This window comes from Lissotriton vulgaris, chromosome 8 (assembly GCF_964263255.1).
Source record: "Lissotriton vulgaris chromosome 8, aLisVul1.2, whole genome shotgun sequence".
NCBI classification, from domain to species: Eukaryota; Metazoa; Chordata; class Amphibia; order Caudata; family Salamandridae; genus Lissotriton; species Lissotriton vulgaris.
Genome location: NC_141696.1, coordinates 1,373,411,294 through 1,373,435,978, shown reverse-complemented (window position 1 = coordinate 1,373,435,978; position 24,685 = coordinate 1,373,411,294). Strand labels below are relative to the sequence as shown.

The window sequence follows — 24,685 nt, the reverse complement described above, 5'->3', positions numbered from 1 at the left end:
TCAGCCTACAAGATGAAGTTTGTTAATACCATGTCTATAACTCTCTGTCCTACTGATGATATGCTCTGCAACACTGTGATTTATGCACTGTGGTTATATATATCATGTATACTGTACCAATGCCATGAATTAAAAAATGTAAAATGTTCCCTACTGTAATTTGAAAAGCAAAAAAAAAAAAAAAAATTTACTGTAGTTCCCACTTCAGCCTTCAATTACTTGTTTTCCACAAAAAAATATCCAGCCCCAATTAGTGCCCCCCTGCAATGGAAATTGTAAAGGTACCCATAGTGTTTGAATTACCTTTAAGAGGACTGAGAAAATAGACAAAACTATTTATGTATTTTGTTAACAAAAAATATGGGTAAAGGTTGGTTTCATAAAACCAGCATCAACAAAACTTTGCTTGTCCTGCATAGAGCGTATCAAACACCGGCGTGCCTGCAGCGGTTCTACCCAGACCTCCACTTTCCTTGCCCCAGATCTCACTCAGACACGCACTTCCAGCACATGATTTGGAGCTGCTCCACTTTACGACCGTATTGGTCTATAGTCCTTGACACCCTTAAAGAAATCACAGGACTTACAGATGTTAATCAACTTCTATAACAATGATTTTTTGTCCCAACCTAACCCAAATTTTATTCTTTTATTTGATTTTATCAATGAAATCATGGATGGACAGGTACATGGGAAATTTGATGGCATTTGTTTAGGAGGGGATTTTAACGCACATGTACACTCAAGAAATCCCCCATGCAAAAGAGGCATAGAACTGTTAAATTTTCTTGCTACTAGTGAACTTGTTAATTGCATGGAATATGCAGGTATGGAAAATAGCGCCTCCCCATTTCCCACCTTTATTGGTCATGGGGTAGGCACCACAATTGATTATGTCTTCGTCTCACCCGCTGTTGCCAAGGCATTAATAAGGGCCGAAGTAGTGTGTAAAATTTACAGCGATCATTATCCAATTGCCATCCACTTATCATTGCCGAAGGGTAAGTGTCCAAGACATGAAATAGGTGCAAGGGATTTGGAAGTCTCGACAGATAAATTGAGGGTAATCTGGAAGGGAGCAGACAATAAGGGAATCCTAGCAGGAATTTGTAAAAAATACCCAACCTTGATCGAAGATTGTCTTACTACCGAGGACCATGGGGCTAACGTGATTAAATCATTCTCTGAACTCTGTTCTGTAATTAAAGGTGAGATTTCCAGACCAGCCTCTAGTAAGGCTGAGGAAACGCCTAGATGGTTTGATGCCCCATGTTCCAAAGCAAATAGGGTGCTTAGAGCTGCCCTAAAAGCTGAACCGAGGGATATACCACGAGTAAGGTTGCTCAGAGCAGAGTACAAGCGTGCCCTACGCACCAGATCAAATGAATTACTCAAAACCCACTGGGATTCCCTGGCACGATCTGCTGACCTGAAAGATACCACTGGGTTCTGGAAGGAGGTAAAGGTGATAAGATCTATTGGTTCTAACTTGACCGGAATTAACTGTAATATCACTGGTCCTACCTGGGTTGCACATTTTGGAAAAATCTATGCAACACCAGATAATCCTCCTCTGTCGCTACCCTCCCTACACCCATTGTATATTTCTGTATCCGAGGTAGCTGATGCTATATTAGAAAGCGCCGGGAATAAAGCGCCCGGTTCTGATGGGCTCTCTATTGACCAGTTAAAATGTGAGCCCGATTTTTGGGCACCATTGCTTTGCAATGTTTTTAACATCTTAACAGACGGGCAAATTCCAGAAACATGGTCATGTAGCATTATTGTTCCCATTTTTAAGAAGGGCGATAGGCTGGATCCTGGGTGCTACCGCCCAATTTCTTTAATTGATAACACCTTGAAAGTTTTGGGACGGATCATATTTAAAAGGATTAGAACTTGGACTGATGAGAATAACATCCTACACCCTAGCCAACTTGGGTTCCGTAGCAGTGTCGGAACGGTGGAACAATGCTTGAACTTGAACCTGATCATGGCAAAATATAACATTGCTAAGAAATCCCCTTTATACTTTGGTTTCATGGACTTGAGCTCGGCTTTTGATTTCGTTAATCGCTCCGGCCTTTGGTCTACCCTTCTTGAATACGGCTTAGACGACCATTTGGTACACTTTTTAGCTTTTTTACATCGTGACCTTAAAGCATGTGTGCGTGTGAATCAAATGGGTGAAGTCTCTGACGATATTAGCATTGGGAGGGGGGTCAGACAAGGGTGTGTGCTGGCCCCCCTCCTGTTTATTTTGTATATCAACAAGCTAAGTGGCTCTCTGAGCACTCTAACTAGTGATGTGCCCTACATAAACGGAGTCCCTATACCCACCCTTCTTTATGCAGACGATGCGGTCCTGATGGGCCGCACTCCAAAGGCACTCCGTATTTTAATTTCAGGTTTTGTCCTTTTTATGGCCGACTTAGGCCTAACAACTAATTTTAAAAAATCGCTGATCATGAGTTGCGGTCCTAAAAATCACAAAATCCCCCAGATCTATTCAGGGTCAAATGTTTTAAAAAGCACCAGCACTTTCCCCTACCTAGGGCTTCTATTTTCAAACAGCGGTACGTGGCATGCACATGTATCTTATGCCAGGAATAAGTTGGGTAAAGCCATTAACTGTGTAACCTCCTTGAGACCACCCAACCAAGCTGATGTAATAACTCCCCTGGTTAAGATCTATCAAACCCAATGTATGCCAACCGGCACTTACGGCGCCGAAGTCTGGGGTTATACCAACTGCTCCCATATTCAAAGAGAAGAAAATAGATTTTGCCGTAAGGTACTGGGGGGGTTATTTGTTCTCCCAACTATGTATGTCACAACGAATTAAATATTCCATACATAGAGGATTTTGTGAGATCCAGACCAGCCCTATTCTGGATAAAGATATGGAACAACACGGCTGCTACCCTGACCCGTGAAATTATTTTGGATTGCCTAAAATGTGATAGGGGACACCATATACCATGGTTGAAAGCAGTAAAAGAGTGCCTTGTAAGTGTGGGGTTGGGCTCTCTGTTTACATCACCAAACCTAATAAACCGCTCCCATAAGACCATCACTTTAAGGGCATTGTATGACCTGTACAGCAAAGAGCGTGATAGAAAGAACTTGACTAAATGCACTGTTGTAAAATATTTGGCCTATTCTGAACCACATACTAAAAAACCTGGCCCACCATACAGATATTTACGTCTGCATCTCGGCAGATGGGTTAGGGGTTTACTGTTTCGTTTCCGAGATGGGAGTATAGTTAATTTACTGAACTTCCCGCTGAGATATAATAAACACCTCGAAACTTTAAATTGCCCTTGTAACCCTGACATGAAGCAAAACCTTATGCATTTCCTGTTCTTTTGTGGTTTCTACAAAAAGCTCACTGGACATTATCTTATGCCTTATTGCAGAAAAAATGGTTTGACTAATCTTAAATCAGCATTTCGGTCTTTCCTATTATTAGGATCAGATGAAGTTACTTTTAGGGTGAGCTGTTTTCTCAAAGCTGCTGTTAGATTGAGAATCACTCTTAATACTGAGGTATAATCATCGCACACTGCACTTTCTATTATGCATTTTAGAGAATTTTTATCTGCCTGTTTTATCTCTCTGTAACAAAATTTTTTCATGTGTATATAGATATAATTATGACAATGTCCTAGCCATCCTTTTTAACTATGGTCGTTAAAACTGTGTTTTTAAACTGTGTTTTTAAACAGCGTTTCTTAAACAGTACTGTAAAATATTTTCTCTTAAAAACCCATTTTTATGAAGGGACAAATTTTGTTTAGATGCGAAATTGCAAATGGAATTTGATTATGCTTGTTTGTTCTCGGATCTATTTTCCAAAAATGTCATTATTGAATTGAATGTTTTTATATGTATTTTGTCTGTACTTTTATGGATGTTTTTTATTCCGAATAAAGATCTTTTGACTTGACTTGATGTTATGTTAATTATTTTATTAAGCGTGCCTGTTCACTTGGTTGTCCTGGCGCTATCTGCTATCCTGGAACGGGGAGAGATTAAGAAGGAGACTAGAACAACCAAGTTTTAAGCATTCTCCTGAATGGCAACAAATCAGTACAGTTCCTCAGGAAAAAGGGAAGCTGGTTCCACATCTTTGCAGCACTTACCACAAAGCTTTTCCCACAGATCTACACACGTGGGAGGCAGTTGCGCTAGGAATATTCCAAAAACCAAAAACACACAAAGTGCAAGTCTGCTTTGCGTCACTAGCCACGCTCCTAGTCAAAAGAAGTATCGCCATGAATTGCGAGCCGCATTAGGCCCCCGATAGAAGCATGGGAGACCCTGAGGGAGGAGGAAGCAAAGGGTCTACGAAAACATCCGATATCATTGGAGTGGGCCATGCTATCCCACTAGTTTAAACAATCGCACAGGCGCACCGATCAAAACGCCTCTCAACACGACTCTGCTATCTTGGCAGCACGAACCTCACAAAAAAGCACGCATGACACAGCCCCCACTACCCCGACCATCACGAGATGTACGAGTATTCCACTACACACTGCACTGTACACTGCACCTGGCGACGTCGTCCAACAGATAGCCCTTAAACAATGCTATGCTACACCTACAGACTGTTGCTGACATGACCCAGACGCCCTCCACGATGCCCATGCCCTGATTCCCACCTTTCAATACAACCCAGGCTTATTCTCCCCAGCTCCCTTCGACGTCACAGAGAAAACAAGTGGACTGCAACTACCGCTATCCCCGCCGAGTGCAGGATGTATGTCCTTTGGTTGAACAACAGCATTAATGTCGCTACACTATGCATAATACAATGTAACGTGATTTTATTGCAAAAATGACAAAAATATTACAACAACAAAAAAAAAAATCAACAAAACTTTGCTGGGCTAAGACCAGTCTCCTCCCAAGATTTCAGAAAAAGCAGAGTGGGGGGCAATTTTTTTTCACCAGTTTTTTTCAGTGGTGGTCAAAATTTCCTAATACTACTCCTAGTTAATAGTGTGGCAATGAGATGTGGAACCCATGGATCAACCTAGAAAGCTATACATTTCAGAAAACTAGACAAAATTCTGTAGCTCGGTAAAGTCTTTCTCAAAGAAACTAATCAATTAAATAAAACAATAAAAAACAGTGATAGTCAGATGGAAAAAGAGGTGTGAAGTTTCTCATTTGTTTCACTTAAGGCCCATCAACAAAAGTAATATACAAGCTGCAGAAATATATAGTGTTTGTTGGTTCTCCAAAATACCACGCTAGCCAGGGCTATCAACGAAGCAGCAGCTCACAATGATTTTTGTGAATCCACCATGCATCATGTCGTAAAGAAAGTTTGAATTACAAATTGTGTTAAGGAAAGGAAGGAATTTTTTTAAATGTAGACAAGGATATAGTTTAGGGTTAGGTGTTGTGTACTACTCTGGATTTCGAATTAATCATAACACCTGGTAATTCTGAAGGTGTTTTATAAAAATTTGTTTTTGTGCACACTGTCTTACAATTGGAAACCAGTAATATAGAGAAATTCAATAGATATTAACAGATGTCCTCCCATTAACTGCTTCCATGTTCTGCCAGATACTAAATTCCACTGCACATGTGTGGTTGGGTCTATTGCACAGGGTAAGGAAGGCAAAAAAAAGCACGACTATGAGAAGAGAAGAAATTAAGTTTGGATAAGATAGACTTCTGTGGCAGTGAATGCCTGGCATATATGGGGCTGTGCTCCGCACGCACCCAAGCAAACGTACCAACCCTAGACTATGGATCCCACAACATACTTTCTTACCCAGAACGCCCTGCAAACATCAAAACTGTGCTTAGAAAACACATTTCTTCTCACTTCACATTGGCGATGGCTACAGTATTCAGGCCCACGCCTGGCTGGCACTGAGGTAACATTGCAAGCCCAGGTGACATCTGACAATTAGAGACCCAGAGAATTCAGCATGGTACGGCTTGCTACATGCCCCTGCTATTTGTAATAATTTCTGCTCCAGCCTTCTTGAAGAAGTGGTAAACTCCTGGCAATGCCGAGATGAGATTGGGTAACAGTTTGCAAGGACAGAGGACTTATACCTATTACTGCATGGGCCAGTCTCACCACATATTTGTCATTTGCTGCTCCAATAAGAGTGCCCTAGTTCAACACAGCATGTATGCGAAATCTGCTGTGCATCCTTCTTGTCTGTTTCACAACTCTTTTTTGGTATTCAACATGTGTGTATAAAAGAAAAAATTACATATATTATTCACAAGTGTTTACTTCAGTTATATACATGTCGAAATGTGTTAAAGTGGCCTATTTTGCGCCACTTTTTTTTTACTTTTAGGGCATACCTGAAATGACCTGCCTTACAGCCCATATTATTAGGGCTCGACCTCTGCCAATGCGCTTGCGCATTGCAGATGTCGAGACATATTGGGGCTTAACGAGAGCTTAACCAAACGGGCGATTTGATGCTGTGCCTGTGAAAAAAGCGCGTGCACGCATCAAAGCCACCAGCCTCCCTCCCACAAGCTTCCCCCAGCGTGCCCTCTGACATTTCTCCTCCCCTAATTATTCACTGCCCACGGCAGGCTGGCACATCAAAGGCTGCTGCTCCCCGTGCGTCTCGTCACCCTTACTCTCCCCTATTCTTCCCTTCTTGCCTCTCCTCGCCCCCCCTCCCCACCACAGCAATGCAGAGGGCTTGTTTCATGTGTTGACTTTGGTTGCACATTTTATTTTACATTTGTACAGTGTTGACTTCGCTGTCTATAGATTTAGCATTGCTTTGTGTAGTTGTTTGGCTCCATTCACATGGAGATTCTCCGTTGTCGTGGATTTTGCTTGGCCTACGGATGTGCTTACATAAGTCTTGTATAGCTCAGTCTTGTCACGGGCTGTGTTTATAGATGTTGTTTGGCTTAATATGCATGAACAATAGTTACTTACCTGTAATCTGTGGTTCTCCAGTATTGGTGTCTTTCATAGATTCACATGCCTGAATCATTCCCCGTCGTCGGAGTGGGAGTCCCACGGGACATAAAAAAGCAGTAAAATATACCATTTGTACATAGCAAATAACAGTAAACCCAACCAGGAAGTAAAGTAGCCCCAGCTACAGCAAATAAAACTTCCACATTAGTGACTATCCACGTCATTATGTATGACCAAACTGCAGCCAATCAGGCCACAGCTCCCACCAGAATGCTCTCCCCAGAGACCCAGGCTCTCAGATTTTGTAGCACCGGAGTGTACCAGAGTAAAAGTATAGATATAAATAGCCTGAGTGAGACTGAGGGGAGGTGGGTGGGTGCATGTGAATCTATGAAAGACACCAATACTGGAGAACCACAGATTACAGGTAAGTAACTATTGTTCTTCTCCAGTATTAGGGGTGTCTTTCATAGATTCACATGCCTGAATCAGAGTAGTTAGCAGTAATACAATACATAGCTCTTGGACGCCAAGGTACACAGTATCCATGCATGAACCTAATGAAAAGCAATAACATAATCAGGCGTCAAAAGAGCAAGAGGAGGTGGGAGAGAATAGCAGAGGCTCACCTTATTGAAAAAGATTACGCAGGACTGCTCTTCCCACCGAGGCATCGGTATCGCTTGAAGAATCCAGACAGTAATGCCTCGTGAATGTGTGCCTGCTGGACCATGTTGCAGCTCTGCAGATTTGCAGGAGAGGCACCCCAGCAAATAAAGCAGTTGAAGAAGAGACTGCTCTCGTAGAATGAGCTCTAGGTAAGGTCTGTAAGGGTTTACCTGCTTGTTGATGGCAGAGCCCTATCGTTGAAGAGACCCACCTAGCGATAGTTTGCTTTGTCACTGCACAGCCTTGTCTCGGTCTGCCATGCGCAACAAATAGCTGATCCGTTTTCCTGATGGCAGCTGTCCTTGAAAGATAAAACTTAAGACATCTCCTGATATCTAATGAGTGTAAAGTCCGTCGTTCAGCTGGTGTCTGCGGATTTGGAAAGAACGTCTTAAGTATTACTGGCTCATTTAAATGAAAGTCCGATGGTACTTTGGGCATGTACTTCGGGTTGGTGCGCAGTATCACTGAGTCATTTGTGAATTGTAAGAAAGGTGGTTTAGACGTGAACGCCTGCATGTCACTAACCCTTCTGGCTGATTCTAACGCCAGCAGTAATGCGACTTTCCAAGTGATGAACTTCAGATCAACTTTATGAATCGGCTCAAAAGGACGGCGCATGAGTTGAGCTAGTACTATATTCAAATGCCAGGATGGAGGTGGCCGACGTACTGGTGGAAACATGCGAAATAAACCCTTAAAGAATTGCTGGATTATTCTTGAGGAGTATAGCGAATTCGTACCATCTTGACGGTATTGGGATATAGCCGCTAGAAACACTTTAAGTGTTGAGTGTGCCAATCCTGTTTTAGCCAAGTGTAAAAAGAAGGGTAAAATCCTTTCCGGTTCAGCATACATGGGATGTAAATTCATAGTTTTGCACCAAGCACAAAAACGCTTCCATTTAAGCTTGTAAGTTTTGTTCGTTGAAGGCGCTCTAGCATTGGCCAGGACTTCTTGACAGTCTTGTGGTATGTTCAAGTGTGCAAACTCATGGTGTTGAGGAGCCAAGCTGATAATTTCAGAGAATGAGGGTCCGGATGATATACCCAGCCTTCTTGAAGTGTCAGAAGATCCGGAATTTGAGGCAGTTGAATTGGTTCGCATTCTGAGAGGAGAAGAAGCTGTGTGAACCAATATTGTCGGGGCCACCGTGGAGCGATCAGAATCATTGGACACGGTTGCCTCCTCATTTTCTTGATGACTTTGGGAATTAATGGAATTGGAGGGAAGGCGTAGGCAAATAGCCGTTCCCAGTTCATTGACAGAGCGTCCCCGCAAGACTCTGTGGGGAATCCAGCTCGCAAAATGAGTCCATTTCTTGTTCTGGTAGGTCGCGAAGAGATCTAGATCGGGGCGACCCCATCTCTGGAAGATTTGATCCAGTGCTGGTTGATGCAGTTCCCACTCGTGAGTGCTGCCCTTGGATCTGCTCAGGGAATCTGCTAGCACATTGGCTACTCCTGGAACATGCACTGCTGTCAAGTTGATGTTGTGATCCAGAGCCCAGTTCCAGATCTCCTGAGCCTGCTGGGACAACCGGGCAGATCTTGTGCGCCCCTACTTGTTCAGGTAATGCATGCTCGTCGTGTTGTCTGTTCGGATCAACACGGACGAGTTTTCCAGTGTCGCTTGAAAAGATTTGATGGCGAGGAAAATGGCCCTTAATTCCAACAGATTGATGTGCCATTTCTTTTGCTGTCTGTCCCATTTGCCACTGATCGTCATCCCTTGAAGGTGAGCGTCCCAACCTTCTAGCGAGGCATCCGTGGTTAAGATGAATCTGGGGACGTCTGCGAGGAAAGCACAGCCCACCTGCAGGTTGCGTTCTTGACTCCACCACAGGATTGCATTCTTCATTCGAGGCGTTAAGGCGATGACATCCTCGAAAGAACCTGATACCTGCACCCATTGGTGACTGAGTTCCTCTTGTAAGGGCCTCATCCTCAGACGACAGTTCGGAGTGAGGAGGATGCACGATGAGATCATCCCTAGGAAAGATTTGAATTTCCGAACTGAAACGCACTCTCTTCTGAGGAGTGCAATCGCCATCTCCTGAATTTTCTCTTGCCTTTCGTTTGAAATGAAGACTTGAGCGAGCTTGGAATCCAGCGTTGCTCCTAGGAAAGACTTTCTTTGAGATGGTACCAGAGCTGATTTCTTGAAGTTTATTGAGAAACCTAGACTTTGAAGCAGGCAAAGGCATTTCTGGACATGTTTGCTTGCTGTGGCGTAGGAATTGGCCTTGATAAGGCAGTCGTCCAGATATGGGTATATCTGAATACCCTGTAACCGTAAGTGGGCCGCTACAGGTGCCAACATTTTCGTGAATACCCTCGGGCTGAGCGTAGTCCAAAGGGAAGCACCTTGAACTGGAAATCCCTGCCAGCCACTCTGAACCTTAGGAACTTCCTGTGCCTGGGGAAGATGGGTACGTGGAAGTAAGCATCCTGAAGGTCGAGTGTTGCCATGTGGTCCCCTTCTGTCAGAAACTGGAGGATCTCCTGGAGTGACAACATTCTGAACGTTAATTTTTTAATGTATTTGTTGAGGGCACGCAAATCGAGGATGGGGCGCCATTCCCCCGATTTCTTGCGTATCAAGAAAAAACGAGAGTAAAATCCTTTCCCTCTCTGATGTTGAGGTACTTTATCGATTGCCCCTTTTCGAATCATTGTATTGATTTGGATGAACAGCTCCCTGAGATGTGCTGGGGGCGGTCCTTTTGGGGGTGAATTTGGAGGGGTTTTTATAAATTCCAATATGTGGCCCTTGGAAACCACATCCAGGACCCATCTGTCTGTGGTAATTTTTGACCATTCTGAGCAATGTAGGGATATTCTTCCTCCAATTAGTTTCTGGCTGGGGCAAAGTGGTGGCAGGATGCGTTCCTCACTTTTTGTTAGCGTTGTCTCTGCCCCGATATGTTGTTTTTCCTCGGGGCTGTGAATAATTATTTCGTCTTTGGCCGTAAGGTTGTTGTTTATATGGCTGGTACCTCTGGTTGTTCTGGTTGTTTGTATATGACCGTTGCTGGTAATATCCTCCTCTATTTGAGAAGTTACCCCTTCCTTTAGCACCACGAAAGGAAGATTGACAGTACTGCAGAGTACCTAATGACCGTGCAGTTTCCGTATCTTTCTTAATGGCTTGCAAAGCTTCCTCCACATGCGAGCCGAAGAGATACTCGCCATCATAAGCCATATTTAGTACCTTGGCTTGCACTTCTTGCCTAAAGGATGTAGATTTCAACCATCCCTCCCTTCTAAGTACTGCAGCTCCTGCCAATTGTCTGAATCCTGTGGCAGCCACGTCCACTGCCGCGTCAATGATCTCCGACGAAGCACACTCCCCTTCTTGCAGAATTTTTGTGGCTTCGGTGCGGTCCGGTTCAGGCAGTTTTTGAATGTACGGCGATATGTCGGACCACATTTGCCTATCATACCTGCCGAGAATCGCCAGCGAATTAGCAGCTCTAACTGTGGTCGCTGCAATAGTCGATACCTTTTTGCCAATAGTATCGAGTCGCCTTCCGTCCCGGTCCGTAGGAGTCGAGATCGGAGATAACGGGTTCCTTGCTCTCTTCTGAGCTGCTTGCGCAATGACTGAGTCCGTCTTTGCCTGTCCGATCAGGAAAGCAGGTGAAGAAGCAGGCGCCCTATATTTCTTATTCACTCGCGGTAATACCGCAGGTGAAGAATTTGGCGTGGCCATGATCTTAAGACCTTCTTTCCAAATAAAGTCTATAATAGGAATAGACCAACTTTGCCTCTGAGACAGACTCTTAAAATCGTACAGGAAACAATCATCCTGTTTAGCCTCCATGGAAATGAGAAATCTCTTAGTAGCCTTGTCCATAATCCTATGGAAATTCGCAATATCCACCGGTGGTGACTCAGCTTTTGGTTGTTCATCGGGGGAAGGTGTGTCCGCTTGATAATCTTCATACTCCGATGAGTCCGATTTATCTAATTCACCTTCTTCATGAGTCTCCTCATCAGTATTCTCATCCTCCTGTTGGTCGTAGGAGACCGGTGTTGAAGGCCGAGCATGTTCTTCTCCTTCGGTCATCGTAGTCCCTGGAGACTGGGTTACTCAAGGCTGCGGAGAAGCGATTAGAGAGTCGCCTGACTCCGAAGGCGGGAAACGGCGATAATAATCGCTCAACATATACTGCAAATTTTGGAAAAGTTCCATTGGCATTTGCATCCCTGGCGTTGGTGTATTCTCTAACCTAGGCGCTTGTATCTGTTGTTCCTCATCCTCTTGATCCTTTACTTGTATAGGCAAGTCAGATGGGCTCTCAGCTGCTTGAAATAGCTCATCACCAGATCCATCTTCCTCAGAATCCAAGAGCCTGTCAGGCATTTTTAGTGGTGACATAGATGTAGACTGTGATGAACGCTTTTGCAATAGAGCCGCAGTTGTGGCAGGAGATGGTAGCGGTATGGCAGTGCTCCTTGCTGACCATACCTGAAGATCTGTGCAAGATGACAGCTTTGGTGTTGTAGGATTCTCTTGTGCTAAGGTTAAATCATTGTCTGGTGTTTTCTTCGTCGTCGAGGACAATAGCTCCGTCGACGGCAGTGGCTGTTTGATTTTCGTCGATGTGGCGGATTTCGTCATCGACGAGGGAACCGTCGACGGGGTTACCTTCCTCGTCGACGGGGCCGTCGACGAAAATATCTTCTTCGTCGACGAGGCCGTCGACTATGACTTCGTCGACGTGTCCGTCGACGGGGTCTTCTTCGCCGTCGATGGGATCGTCGACGGCAGCTTCGTCGACGACGATGTCGACGTCGTCAAGGTCTTCTTCGTCGACGGTAAGGCTGTCGACGATGCCAAGGGTTTTGTCGACGCTGGCTTTAGCTTCGTCGACGTCGGGTCGTCGACGAGAGGTGTGACAATCTTCGTCGACGAGATGGGATGAATTTGGACATGAACATAAGTTGGAGAGGAGGCTGAGGACATCACCATAGACGGTTTTGGTGAGGAAAAAGTCATAGTAGAAGTCATCGCAGAGGCTGCCCGACAGGAAATCGGCAGAGCAGTTGGTGCCTTAGTCACAGGTCTCTGAGGAGACACTTAAGACGCAGTCTTTTTAGAGTCTGTAGGCTTCACAGATTTCTCAGAGGATTTCTTACTTTTAGAAGTAGAAGGCTCACCAGCATCTGAGGCGAGCTGGGCCTGCTTCGCCACTTTAGCCTTAGGAGTAGTCACCTTACTCTCAGCCATCCTCTTTCTAGAACCCATAGAAGACCCTGAGGCAAAACTGCCTACCTCAGATAGTGGCGCATCCTTATCTTTAATTCGCTGAAGCCACAGCAGCAGGCGACCCTCTCTGTCCCTGAGGGTCTTAGGAGGAAAAGTGCGACAGATCTTGCACTCCTTAGCCTGATGATCAGGGTACAAGCAGTAGATGCAGCAAGTATGCGGATCCTCCTTAAACAGCCTTGCTTTTCCGCAAGAGTCACAGGCCCTGAACAGGGACTTTGATTTAGACATGGTAAAAGTAAATCTTCCACAAGTAGAGAAAAAACTGAGCAGAGTTCAGAGAGACTCCCTATCACACGACGTGCGGTAAAAAATCTGAGAGCCTGGGTCTCTGGGGAGAGCATTCTGGTGGGAGCTGAGGCCTGATTGGCTGCAGTTTGGTCATACATAATGACTTGGATAGTCACTAATGTGGAAGTTTTATTTGCTGTAGCTGGGGCTACTTTACTTCCTGGTTGGGTTTACTGTTATTTGCTATGTACAAATGGTATATTTTACTGCTTTTTTATGTACCGTGGGACTCCCACTCCGACGACGGGGAATGATTCAGGCATGTGAATCTATGAAAGACACCCCTAATACTGGAGAAGTGTAGTTCCTTCTGACTGTACAAGTTTTACGTATTTCTCCTCGTCCTAGGAGGATTTTGACCTTTTCCCAATGCCTGCACAAATAGTATAGCTTTAATGTGTGATTCGACTTTGTGCGTTAGAAGTGTGAGCTAAGCCTAGACGGCGATTGCAAAATCTCTTGTTACGAGAAAAAAAATATGAAAGGGGTTAGAGCCCTGGCATTACTTACCTTTACTTACTACTAGTTGTTTTCCACGTTACTCGTGTTTCCTTTCTTCCTGTTGGTCAGTGCCTCCTCCCTCCAGCTTCCTGCTTGGCTTCACGTCTTTGTTCTTGCTGTGGCGCCTGGCTCAAGTAATGTTTTCGGCATCCAGTGTCCTTCCACTGGCCTTGCACTTGTAATATCCATTTAATTTTTTTTTTACTGTCCAGCGTCCACATTCTATTTTGTTGCTTGCCTGTCCCTACCACGATCTCACTTCTGTCGCTGCATGCTTCTTCCCCTTCGTTGCTGGCCTGTCTCTCACTACCTAGATCCTGTAACTGCATGCCCCTTCCCCACCCAATTGCTAATTGCCTCCCTCAATCATAGCTTGTTTTATATAGCGCAGAGTCCACTGGAAGGACTTGGAGTGATTTAGATGAGCACCAGTTAAATCAGGCTCCATTTGATGAATTCTAGACTCCCTTCTCCATTGCCCAGAGGCGCTGACAACCATCCGCCATCGCTGCACAAGTTACTACTTGTGTAACGATATATCTGTAAGAGACATTAGTTAGTGATAGATTCCTTACCTTAGAATAAACCCAGGCGTCAGACTGGATCCGGAAACTTTTGCGTAGCAGTACCCTTGCGCGTCGGTAGGCGTCGTCTGCGGCTCCGCGTCCGTTGTCGGCGCCGTGATGACGTCGGAGTACTTAGACTCCGCCTCCGCGTGCTGACGTCAGTTCTTAGACACAGCTTTTCCGCGCCAGAAACTCAAAGCTATGCCAAAAAACAACACTGGTGCCATGAAACTAGGGCCCTAAAAGGGGATGACCTTAACCCTAGATATCGGTTCGCAGAACGGGGAGGATGGGTGGGTCGGTAAGGAATCTATAACTAACTAATGTCTCTTACAGATATATCGTTACACAAGTAGTAACTTGTGCATTTGAAAGAGACACGTTCGTGATAGATTCCTTACCTTAGAATAGATACCCCAGCAATACCAACCCCGTGGTGGTGGGTCTGCGAACCAATATTCACACCAGAAAGTCCTGAAGGACAGAACGGCCAAAGAAGCCATCCCTCCGGACTTGACTGTCCAGGCAATAATGTCTTGCAAACGTGTGCAGCGAGGCCCACGTAGCCGCCTGGCAAATGTCGTGCAAGGGCACACCTCGGCCCAAGGCAGTCGTAGTCGCTGTGGCTCGAGTGGAATGAGCCCTCAGCCCCACAGGGGGTTCCTTCTTAGCCAAGGAGTAATACGCCTGGATGCACAAGGTAATCCAGCACGAGATGGTCCGCTTGTACACCGCTTTCCCTTTCTTAGTGCCCACGTAACAAAGAGTTGGTCATCCACCCGGAACTGGCGAGTGTGATCCAAATAAAATGAGAGCACACGTTTTGGGTCCAGACGGTGGAGCCTCTCTTCCTCTCTCTCGAGGGATGCGGAGGCGGGAAGAAGGTGGGCAACGTGATGGATTGCCCAATGTGGAAGGCCGTGACTACCTTGGGTAGGAAGGAGGACCTTGTCCGATACACAACCTTGTCCGGATGGACTGAAAGGAAGGGAGGCTTACAAGATAGAGCCTGGAGCTCACTCACTCTCCTGGCAGAGGTGATGGCTACCAGGAAGGCAGTCTTCAAAGTGAGAAGGCGAAGAGGGCAGTTGTGAAGTGGCTCAAAGGGAGCGCACATCAGAAATGTCAGAACCAGGTTCAAGTCCCACTGAGGCATCACTAAGGGAACAGGAGGGAACGTATGAGTGATGCCCTTCAGGAGTCGATTAACGATAGGGGACTTGAACAAAGAAAGTTGATAAGGCAGCCTCAGAAAGGCTGAAAGAGCAGAAAGGTAGCCCTTGATAGTGCCCAGAGCAGAGCCCTGCTGGGCAAGAGAAAGAAGAAAGAGGAGAACCTCAGAAAGAGGGGCATTAAGGGGATCCACAGCCTTTGCTGTGCACCATGCCACAAATCTGTTCCACCTGCAGGCGTATACCGACTTTGTGGAGGGACGCCTGGCTGCCAGAATGATGTTGCAAACTTCAGGAGGCAAGTCAAATGGCCTCAACTGGCACCGCTCAATCTCCAAGCATGGAGGTGGAGACTGGACAGGTTCGGGTGGAGGACCGTCCCCTGCTGCTGCGACAGAAGGTCCTCCTGAAGAGGCAGACGCACCGGGGGATCGACTGACATACTGAGTAGCTCGGAATACCAGTATCTTCGTGCCCAGTCCGGAGCCACAAGGATGACTTGTGCCCGGTCGCGCCTGATCATCTTCAGCACTCTGGGCAGAAGTGGTATAGGCGGAAAGGCGTACAACAGACCGCAACTCCACTCGCGACGAAAAGCATCTCTGAGCGAGTGCCGCCTTGGAAATTCCAACGCGCAGAACTGATGACATTGCGTGTTCTCTTCGGTGGCGAATAGATCTAACCAAGGCTCTCCCCATCGCAGAAAGAGACCTTGCGCCACGTCGGAGTTCAGACGCCATTCGTGATCCATCATGCACCGACGGCTGAGTTTGTCCGCCCTGGCGTTCAGAGAACTGGCCAGGTGTTGAACCACCAGAGTCACGCCCTGATGTTCCAGCCATTGCCAGAGGCGAAGAGCCTCCTGGCAGAGGGTCCACGACCCCACCCCGCCCTGTGTGTTGCAGTACCACATGGCGGTGGTGTTGTCCGTGAACACCTGCACTACACTCCCCCGGTCAGAGGGGAGGAATGCCTTCAGTGCTAAACGAATCGCCCGCAGCTCCAGAAGGTTGATATGGAGCCGGGACTCCGCCGGAGACCAGATGCATCTGATCTCCGCCTCCCCCATGTGGCCTGCCCAGCCCTGGAGGGACGCGTCCGTCACAACTACGTGCTCCGGTTGGGGAAGGGAGAGGGATCTGCCGCTGACCCAATAGCGGTCCGTGAGCCACCACTGCAGCTGTCTCGCAGTGCCCTCCGAAATCAGGACATGGTCGGACAGGTTACCCTGATGCTGGGTCCACTGAAACTTCAGGTCCCACTGCAGAGCCCGCATCCGCCAACGGGCGTGATGCACCAGAAGGATGCTGGAAGCCATCAGCCCCAGAAGCCGCAGCGTCAACCTGACCGAAACCCGGGATAAAGGCTGGAAGATTGGAATCAGAGCCTGTATATCCTGAACCCGCTGTTCGGGTGGGTAAACCCGAAACTGCGCAGAGTTGAGAACCGCTCCGATGAAAAGGAGCTTCTGAGAGGGACACAGGTGTGACTTTGGTACATTGATGGAGAACCCCAGCTGGTGCAAGAGGTCTGCCGTAGTCTGGAGGTGGTTGACTGTCTGGGGCGAGCCCGCCTTCAACAACCAGTCGTCGAGGTAGAGGAAGACTGAGACCCCTAACCTGCGCAGATGAGCTGCGACCACCGCCATCACCTTCGTGAACACCCGTGCGGCGCTTGTAAGGCCAAAGGGGAGCACGATAAACTGAAAGTGCTTGTGGCCTACCGTGAACCGCAGGTAACGCCGGTGGGCCGGCAGGACCGGGATGTGGAAATACGCATCCTGCAAGTCCAACGCTACCATCCAGACTCCTGGGTCTAGGGCAGCTAAGACCTGAGCCAGAGTCAGCATTTTGAACTTCTCCTTCCGGAGGAAGCCGTTGACGTTCCTCAGATCCAAGATAGGGCATAGGCCCCCTTTGCCCTTCTTGGGTACCAGAAAGTAGTGGGAGTAGCAACCACGGCCTAATTCTGGCCCAGGAACGAGCTCGATGGCCCCCTTGGCCAAGAGGCAGGAGCCGCAAGTGATCCCCCGACACGCGGTGGTGTTGCGGTGGCATGGCTTGAGGGGTCGTCTCGAAGGGGAGGGAGTAGCCCCTCCGGACGATCTGCAGCACCCACCCTGCCCCCCACTGGCGTCACATGGGCCGAAAAGCACGGACTAGGAAGGTTTAGAGGCGGATGCTGCGGGGGTAGGTGTGGACTGACCTCGCCGTTGTCCCCGACCGCCTCCACTGCGGTTTCCACGGCCGCCGCCGCGCTGGATGTTAGTCTGCGGCGAGTGGCTGGCGGCACGCGTGGGGACGCCCCTTCCGTGGCCACGAAAGGAGCGAAAAGCAGCCGTTTGCTGGCGCGGGGCTGAGAGGCCCAAGGACTTGGCCGTAACCCTGGAGTCCTTAAAGCGCTCAAGCGCGTGGTCTGCCTTGTCGCCAAAAAGGCAACGGCCATCGAACGGCATGTCCATCAGAGTGTTCTGGACATCTGCCGAAAAATTGGCGGACCTCAGCCAGGCGTGGCGTCTCACTGCCACCGTCGTTGCCATCGCTCTGCCTAGCGAGTCGGTGGTATCCAGCCCACACCGGATAGAATACTTGGCTGCATCTCGGCCCTCCACAAGGGCTTTGCCGAGTTTGGCCCGTACCTCCAACGGACACTCTGGCAGCACTTCCGCCACCGTCTCCCACTGAGAGTGGGTGTAGCGGCCCAAGAGGCATGCGGTGTTGGAAGACCGCAGTCCCAAACTAAGGGAGGAGAATATCTTCTATCCAAAATTCCCATACCTCTTGGATTCCCTGTCCGGTGGAGCCGACGGGAATGCGGTCTGGGAATTGGAGGCCTGGATGACCAGACTCTCGGGGGTGGGGTGGGTGGACAGGAAACATGGGTCGCCCGGAGCCAGGCGGTGGCGTCTGGCCACGTTCCTATCTATGGGCGAACCCGTAGCGGGCCTGGACCAGGTGCCCAAAAGAACGTCGGTAAAGGCCTCATTAAAGGGCAGCAGAGGCTCGGCCGAGCTTGACTGCGGTTTAAGGACCTCAGTGAGGAGGTTAGTCCTCAAGGCCGCGACAGGGAGCTCAAGGCCTTGGCAGCCCTCGTCAACACCACACTATAGGTTGCCCCCTCCTCCGAAGCCACGGTAGGAGGAGAGACAAAACCAGTGTCTGGAGAGGTGTCAAGACCACTGGCCTCCCCAAGGTCTCCTGCCCAGTCCTGAGACTGACACTCCCTGGTCAGATGGTCCTCAGACCCCTCCCAATCCTCCTCATTACCCATCTCCTGATACTCAGGGTTGTCAATTAATGGGGCCAGTTTGTAGAAGTGAAAATCTCCAAACGGCGTTGGATGCGGCGCCCAGCGGCGCCGCTCCGACGTCGGACCCGGAGCAAAGGAGGAATCGGGGGCCGGCGCCGCCCAAGGACGGCGCCGGCGGCGACACCTGACGGACCGACGCCGGGGGGGTCGTAAGGTCCACCGGAGACGATCCAGAGCCCGAGGAAGGTCCAGCGGCGTCCTGTGGCACCGGGCCCTAAGGCGCCGGTGGCGCCGGGGCCGCTAGACCTTGCGGCGCCGGGCCCGAAGGCGCCGGCGGTGTCGGGATCGTGGGGCCCTGCAGCGCCGGGGCCGAAGCACCCGACGGCGTCCGGGCCAAAGCCCCCGACCCGCTAGGGGCCCCAGACGGGTCCGCTGGGCCCGGAGGCGCCGCGGAGCCCGTCTGAGGAGAAAGGAACCTCATGGCCTTGAGGAAGCGCTCAATTTCCTCCGGCGTCGCGTCTCGCCTAGGGACCGGAGGGTGTGGGGCAGGACGCGACGCCCGTGACTCCGAAGGAGCCGCGTGGGCGGTGTCACCCGAACCCCCGGCCGCATTGCGCGAGCGTCGGGGGGGGGGAGTCGGAAGAGCGATGACGCCTCTTCGACTTCTTGTGCTTCTTACCGGACGACGACTTCGACCCGGAGGAGTGGTGCCGACTCCTGGAGCTTTGGTGGCTCCGTCCCCGCGACCTGTCCCTTGACCTCCCGTGGGACCGGGACCTCACGCGGCGCGGGGCCGACTGCCGGAGTTCGTGTCGACTGCGGGACTGCTCCCGCCTGGCTTTCGAAGATAGGGCCGGCAGTCGGAGCAGGCCTTGTCGTCCTGGTCGACGCCTAAACAGGTCAAACACAGGTGGTGGGGGTCCGTGACCGAAATCGTGCGGTTGCACTCCTCACAGTGTTTAAATCCTAGCATCCCTACGGCACCGATCGGAGTCGTTAGACTTCGAAGAATGATCAAAATGACCAAAAAGTTAGTCAAAAATTGACTTGGGTAATTGCTCTTTCCAGATCTGCGCTGGCTGGCGCGGAAAAAAGAAGAACTGACGTCAGCACGCGGAGGCGGCGTCTAAGTACTCCGATGACGTCATCACGACGCCGACGGACGCGGAGCCGCAGACGACGCCTACCGACGCGCAAGGGTACTGCTACGCAAAAGTTTCCGGATCCAGTCTGACGCCTGGGGTTATTCTAAGGTAAGGAATCTATCACTAACGTGTCTCTTTCAGATTGCTCTTTACACTCGCCATGACTCATGAGTACGCTGTGCCTCTAATTCGAGGGGAGGAGGCTGACACCCTGTCCCCAGCAGGTCGCCTCCTTGCAAGACTGCGCTGTTTACTGTAGCTGCCTCTTTTTTTCACTTTTTAGAAACGCTGCAAACAAACAGGACGTGTTTATCCGATATTTTACTTCCTGAGGCGTAAAATCTTCTGCGCAGAAACGCTTTTAATATTCTCACCAACCAATAGTGAGTAAAGATACTCCCCTGCCCACAACAGAATAACTGAAATGAGGGATGCGCGGCCCCTCTTATCTCTCCGCTCTCCTTACTCTCACTACTCTCCCCTCCCTCTCTCACCTCAATCTCCCCTCTCCTCACTATCCTCACTATCCCCACTCTCCCCTCTCACCACTCTCCTCTCACCACTATTCCCTCTCCCCTCTCTCCCCCTCACTCCCCTCTCCTCACTCTCCCCTCACTCTCCCCTCCCCTCACTCTCCCCTCTCCTCACTCTCCCCTCTCCTCACTCTCCCCTCTCCTCACTCTCCCCTCTCCTCACTCTCCCCTCTCCTCACTCTCCCCTCTCCTCACTCTCCCCTCTCCTCACTCTCCCCTCTCCTCACTCTCCCCTCTCCTCACTCTCCCCTCTCCCACCTCTCCTCACTCTCCTCTCTCCTCACTCTCCAATCCCTCTCTCCAATCCCTCTCTCCCCTCCCTCTTTCCCCTCTCTCCCCACACCCCTCTCTCCTCACTACCCTCTCTTCACTCCCCTCTCTCCTCTCCATCTCCCCTCTCCTCACTCCTCACTCTCCCCTGTCCTCACTCAACTCTCTCGTCACTCTCCCCTATCCTCACTCTCATTCTCTCTCACCTCTCTTCTCCTATCTACTCTCTACCCTCTTGCCTCTCTCCTCTCGTCCCGCTCCCCTCAGCACCACCACAGCATCACTCAGGGGCACCACAACATCACTTAGCACCACCACAGCATCACTCAGCGCAACCACAGCATCACTCAGCGCAACCACAGCATCACTCAGCGCAACCACAGCATCACTCAGCGCAAGCATCACTCAGCGCAACCTCAGCATCACTCAGCGCAACCACAGCATCACTCAGCGCAACCACAGCATCACTCAGCGCAACCACAGCATCACTCAGCGCAACCACAGCATCACTCAGCGCAACCACAGCATCACTCAGCGCAACCACAGCATCACTCAGCGCAACCACAGCATCACTCAGCGCAACCACAGCATCACTCAGCGCAACCACAGCTTCACCCAGCGCAACCACAGCTTCACCCAGCGCAACCACAGCTTCACTCAGCGCAACCACAGCATCGCTCAGCGCAACCACAGCATCGCTCAGCGCAACCACAGCATCGCTCAGCGCAACCACAGCATCGCTCAGCGCAACCACAGCATCGCTCAGCGCAACCACAGCATCGCTCAGCGCAACCACAGCATCGGTCAGCGCAACCACAGCATCGGTCAGCGCAACCACAGCATCGGTCAGCGCAACCACAGCATCGCTCAGCGCAACCACAGCATCGTTCAGCGCAACCACAGCATCGCTCAGCGCAACCACAGCACCGCTCAGCGCAACCACAGCATCGCTCAGCGCAACCACAGCATCGCTCAGCGCAACCACAGCATCGCTCAGCGCAACCACAGCATCGCTCAGCGCAACCACAGCATCGCTCAGCGCAACCACAGCATCGCTCAGCGCAACCACAGCATCGCTCAGCGCAACCACAGCATCGCTCAGCGCTACCACAGCATCGCTCAGCGCAACCACAGCATCGCTCAGCGCAACCACAGCATCACTCAGCGCAACCACAGCATCACTCAGCGCAACCACAGCATCGCTCAGCGCAACCACAGTATCGCTCAGCGCAACCACAGTATCGCTCAGCGCAACCACAGCATCGCTCAGCGCAACCACAGCCTCGCTCAGCGCAACCACAGCATCGCTCAGCGCAACCACAGCATCGCTCAGCGCAACCACAGAATCACAGGTTCAAATATATTCTTTCAATGTTTCAAGCTGTTTTCAAGCTTTCACGCTTTATTACAAATCACAAAAAGATGTTAATATTTCACTTCTGTTCTTGGATTTTCGTCACAATAAAAAACACTGAACATAATCTTCACAAAAGTTATTTACAAAAGTTTAAGCTATTGCCATTACAAATTAAATAAATTATTTAAGTATTAATTATTTAAAAAAATTAAAAGCCATTGTTATTTGTAATATCAATACATCTAAGTCACGTAAATACAAAACATGTTACAATACAAATGCTATAGGTGTCACATTTGCGAAAGTTAAAACTATTGGCATTGTAAATGACAAAGCTATTAATTTAGCTATTTTAAAAAATAACACCTAAATAAAAAAAATTCATTTATGACCAATAGCTCAAACTTTCCTAATGCGAACCCTATTGCATTTCCAATGCTTGTTTTTACTACTCCTGCCTCCACTCTAGTTATAGTAAATTCTCTCGCACCTCTATTTATTTTGGCTAGGGTCATATGGCGCCTCTACTCCACATCTTTTAGACCATCATGAAAATTACCGGAGACAAGGACCAGAATGGAATTAGGCTTCTAAGCAGGATCTTGTTCAGTTAGGCCTTGAATACATATTACTTTTCTAAGTCCATCCTGCAACTACTCCTGTGCCCCGAGTATTTATCACTCGTTCCAAGAAATTAATCACTGGAATATTTGCGCAGAGCCCGTACAGGCAACACAGGGAGATGGTACACAGGATGAGAGATGCCAGAAGCTATGCCGCCCAAAGCCTGTTGTCTTTCAATACAGAGAGTCACACCAGGTGGAAGTCCAAAAGGATTCTCTAATTGAAACTACTTTCATTCCTAAGAATAGTCTTTTCATAACCACAGAACCTCGCAACCAGGTGTAACAATGGAGAAGGGGAAGTCAACTGCAGCGGTACAATAATAGTCGCATATAAATGATTGTCCATGATACGTACACATTTCCATAATAGTTTCAGAGGTGATTTTGGATTTCTGCCCTACCCCCCCCCCCCCCCCCCAACCCCCCCAGGGTGTACCCCTTGCCCCCGGACATGACCAGAACTGATTGATTCGCTGAGACCTGCGCTGGCGTGGTGGAGCCAGGGAAGCAGAGAAGTGGTGCGGACCCCTGCCGGCGCTTCTGATACAGTGCTGCCCCTGAAGAGCTTATCTTGGTGGAACTGCACAGCAGCTCCGATCCCCAAAGTGCGCCCTGCGAGAACAAACCCTGCACATCAGCGGGGGGAGGGCATACCACAGTGGCAGGACGGGAAAATGCTTGGCAGCCTGTACTGAGTGGGCACCAGGATGGGTATCATATATGCAACAATGCTGCCTGTGCTCCCATGACAAGTTCCCATTTTATCTTACTGATGTGGAGTGGAACTAACTTCTCCCATGCTCACCAATTTAGTACTATGGAATGCATTATTATTACATTTTTTACCTGTTATTTTATATGCTACTATGTGCACAATACACCATAAACCACACTAACATCGAGGAGTTAATTTGTACAGCAGCATGGCTCAAAGAAGAGACAGCAGAAACCAGCATGATTATGCAATCAAATAATGTGGAGGAAGGGCACCGTGGCAGATCTTTCATCAAGAGAAATATACATGTGAATTAAAATACTGCAACTGAAATGCTTACCTTCACCTGAAACTGCTGTTTTTAAGGCTGGCGATGCAACTCTTTTTATGCTTGCAGGACTCTCTGACGATGTGGAATCAATGCTTTATCAAAAGGGGAAAGTTTGAAAGAGTTTATTTTTGCAGGACACAGGGTTCAAAAACAGATAACTAAATCAGAGCATTGACAAACCTACTTTTAATACATTATTACCCTTTAGTTCAAACGTAAACAACAACCCTACATTTAAATACATTTTTGCTGACCTACATAGAAGCTAGGTGAACAAAAAAAGACTAGTGGAATAAAGGGGGCAGCTCTAAGCTGCCTTCCGGGTGCATGCCTTCATAAAACACAGTACTGGCCTCAGTACGAATTTATTAAAACAAGATGTTTGATACCAAACATCAGTATTTTCAGTGAAGCCATTATGTAGCTGGGTAACTCGCGATGACCAGCACATAACTTTAACATAGCTTCCTGATCACTTGCAATGTCTAGCAATGCAACTAGACATGCCCTCATATGTAATGTAACGCACCCTGCCTGTGGGATCCAAGGCATTCTGTAGGGGTGACTTACATATAGGACATTCCGTGTGCTTGGGCACTGCATACAGGGAGTGGGAAATGTTTTGTTTGCAGAATGGCTTGACACGACTTCACGTATCCTGCGATGGCATTCTGCATGCAGTTTGTGTGAGAGTCCCTTGAGGTGGCAGAATACAATACTTGGAGACCCTCTAATACCCATGCCCTGAGTACCAGGGGTACCATTTACTAGGGACTTACAGGAGTGCTAAAGTCCTTGCCGATTGGGTTACAATTAAGCATTAATCTTTTTAAGGAAAGAGCACTGGGGCCTCGTTAGCAGGGACCCAGTGCACTACCAATCAACTACATCCGTACCAGTGAGCAAATAGTGGGGGTGTCCATGTCAAAAAGTGGCACGTTCCTACAAGGGGCAGCTAAAAGGTGATGTAGCAGCCTCTGTGGACTATCTGTAAAACCAAACAGTCAGATGTTATCAAGCTCCAGTGGTGCAGGTGATGGCGTATCCTGCCCCTC

At 48.7% G+C, this 24,685-nt stretch overlaps 1 protein-coding gene across 6 annotated transcripts in view; it reads right to left on the bottom strand.

Annotated features, from left to right (window-relative positions):
* ITSN1 (intersectin 1) overlaps positions 1 to 24,685 on the bottom strand; it is a 1,645,471-nt gene that overhangs the window by 408,413 nt on the left and 1,212,373 nt on the right. For all 6 annotated transcript variants that reach the window (XM_086935345.1, XM_086935347.1, XM_086935346.1 and 3 more), the window contains one exon: positions 23,640 to 23,722. In XM_086935345.1, coding sequence (XP_086791471.1) covers positions 23,640 to 23,722 — 83 coding nt within the window. The remainder of the gene's footprint in view (positions 1 to 23,639; positions 23,723 to 24,685) is intronic.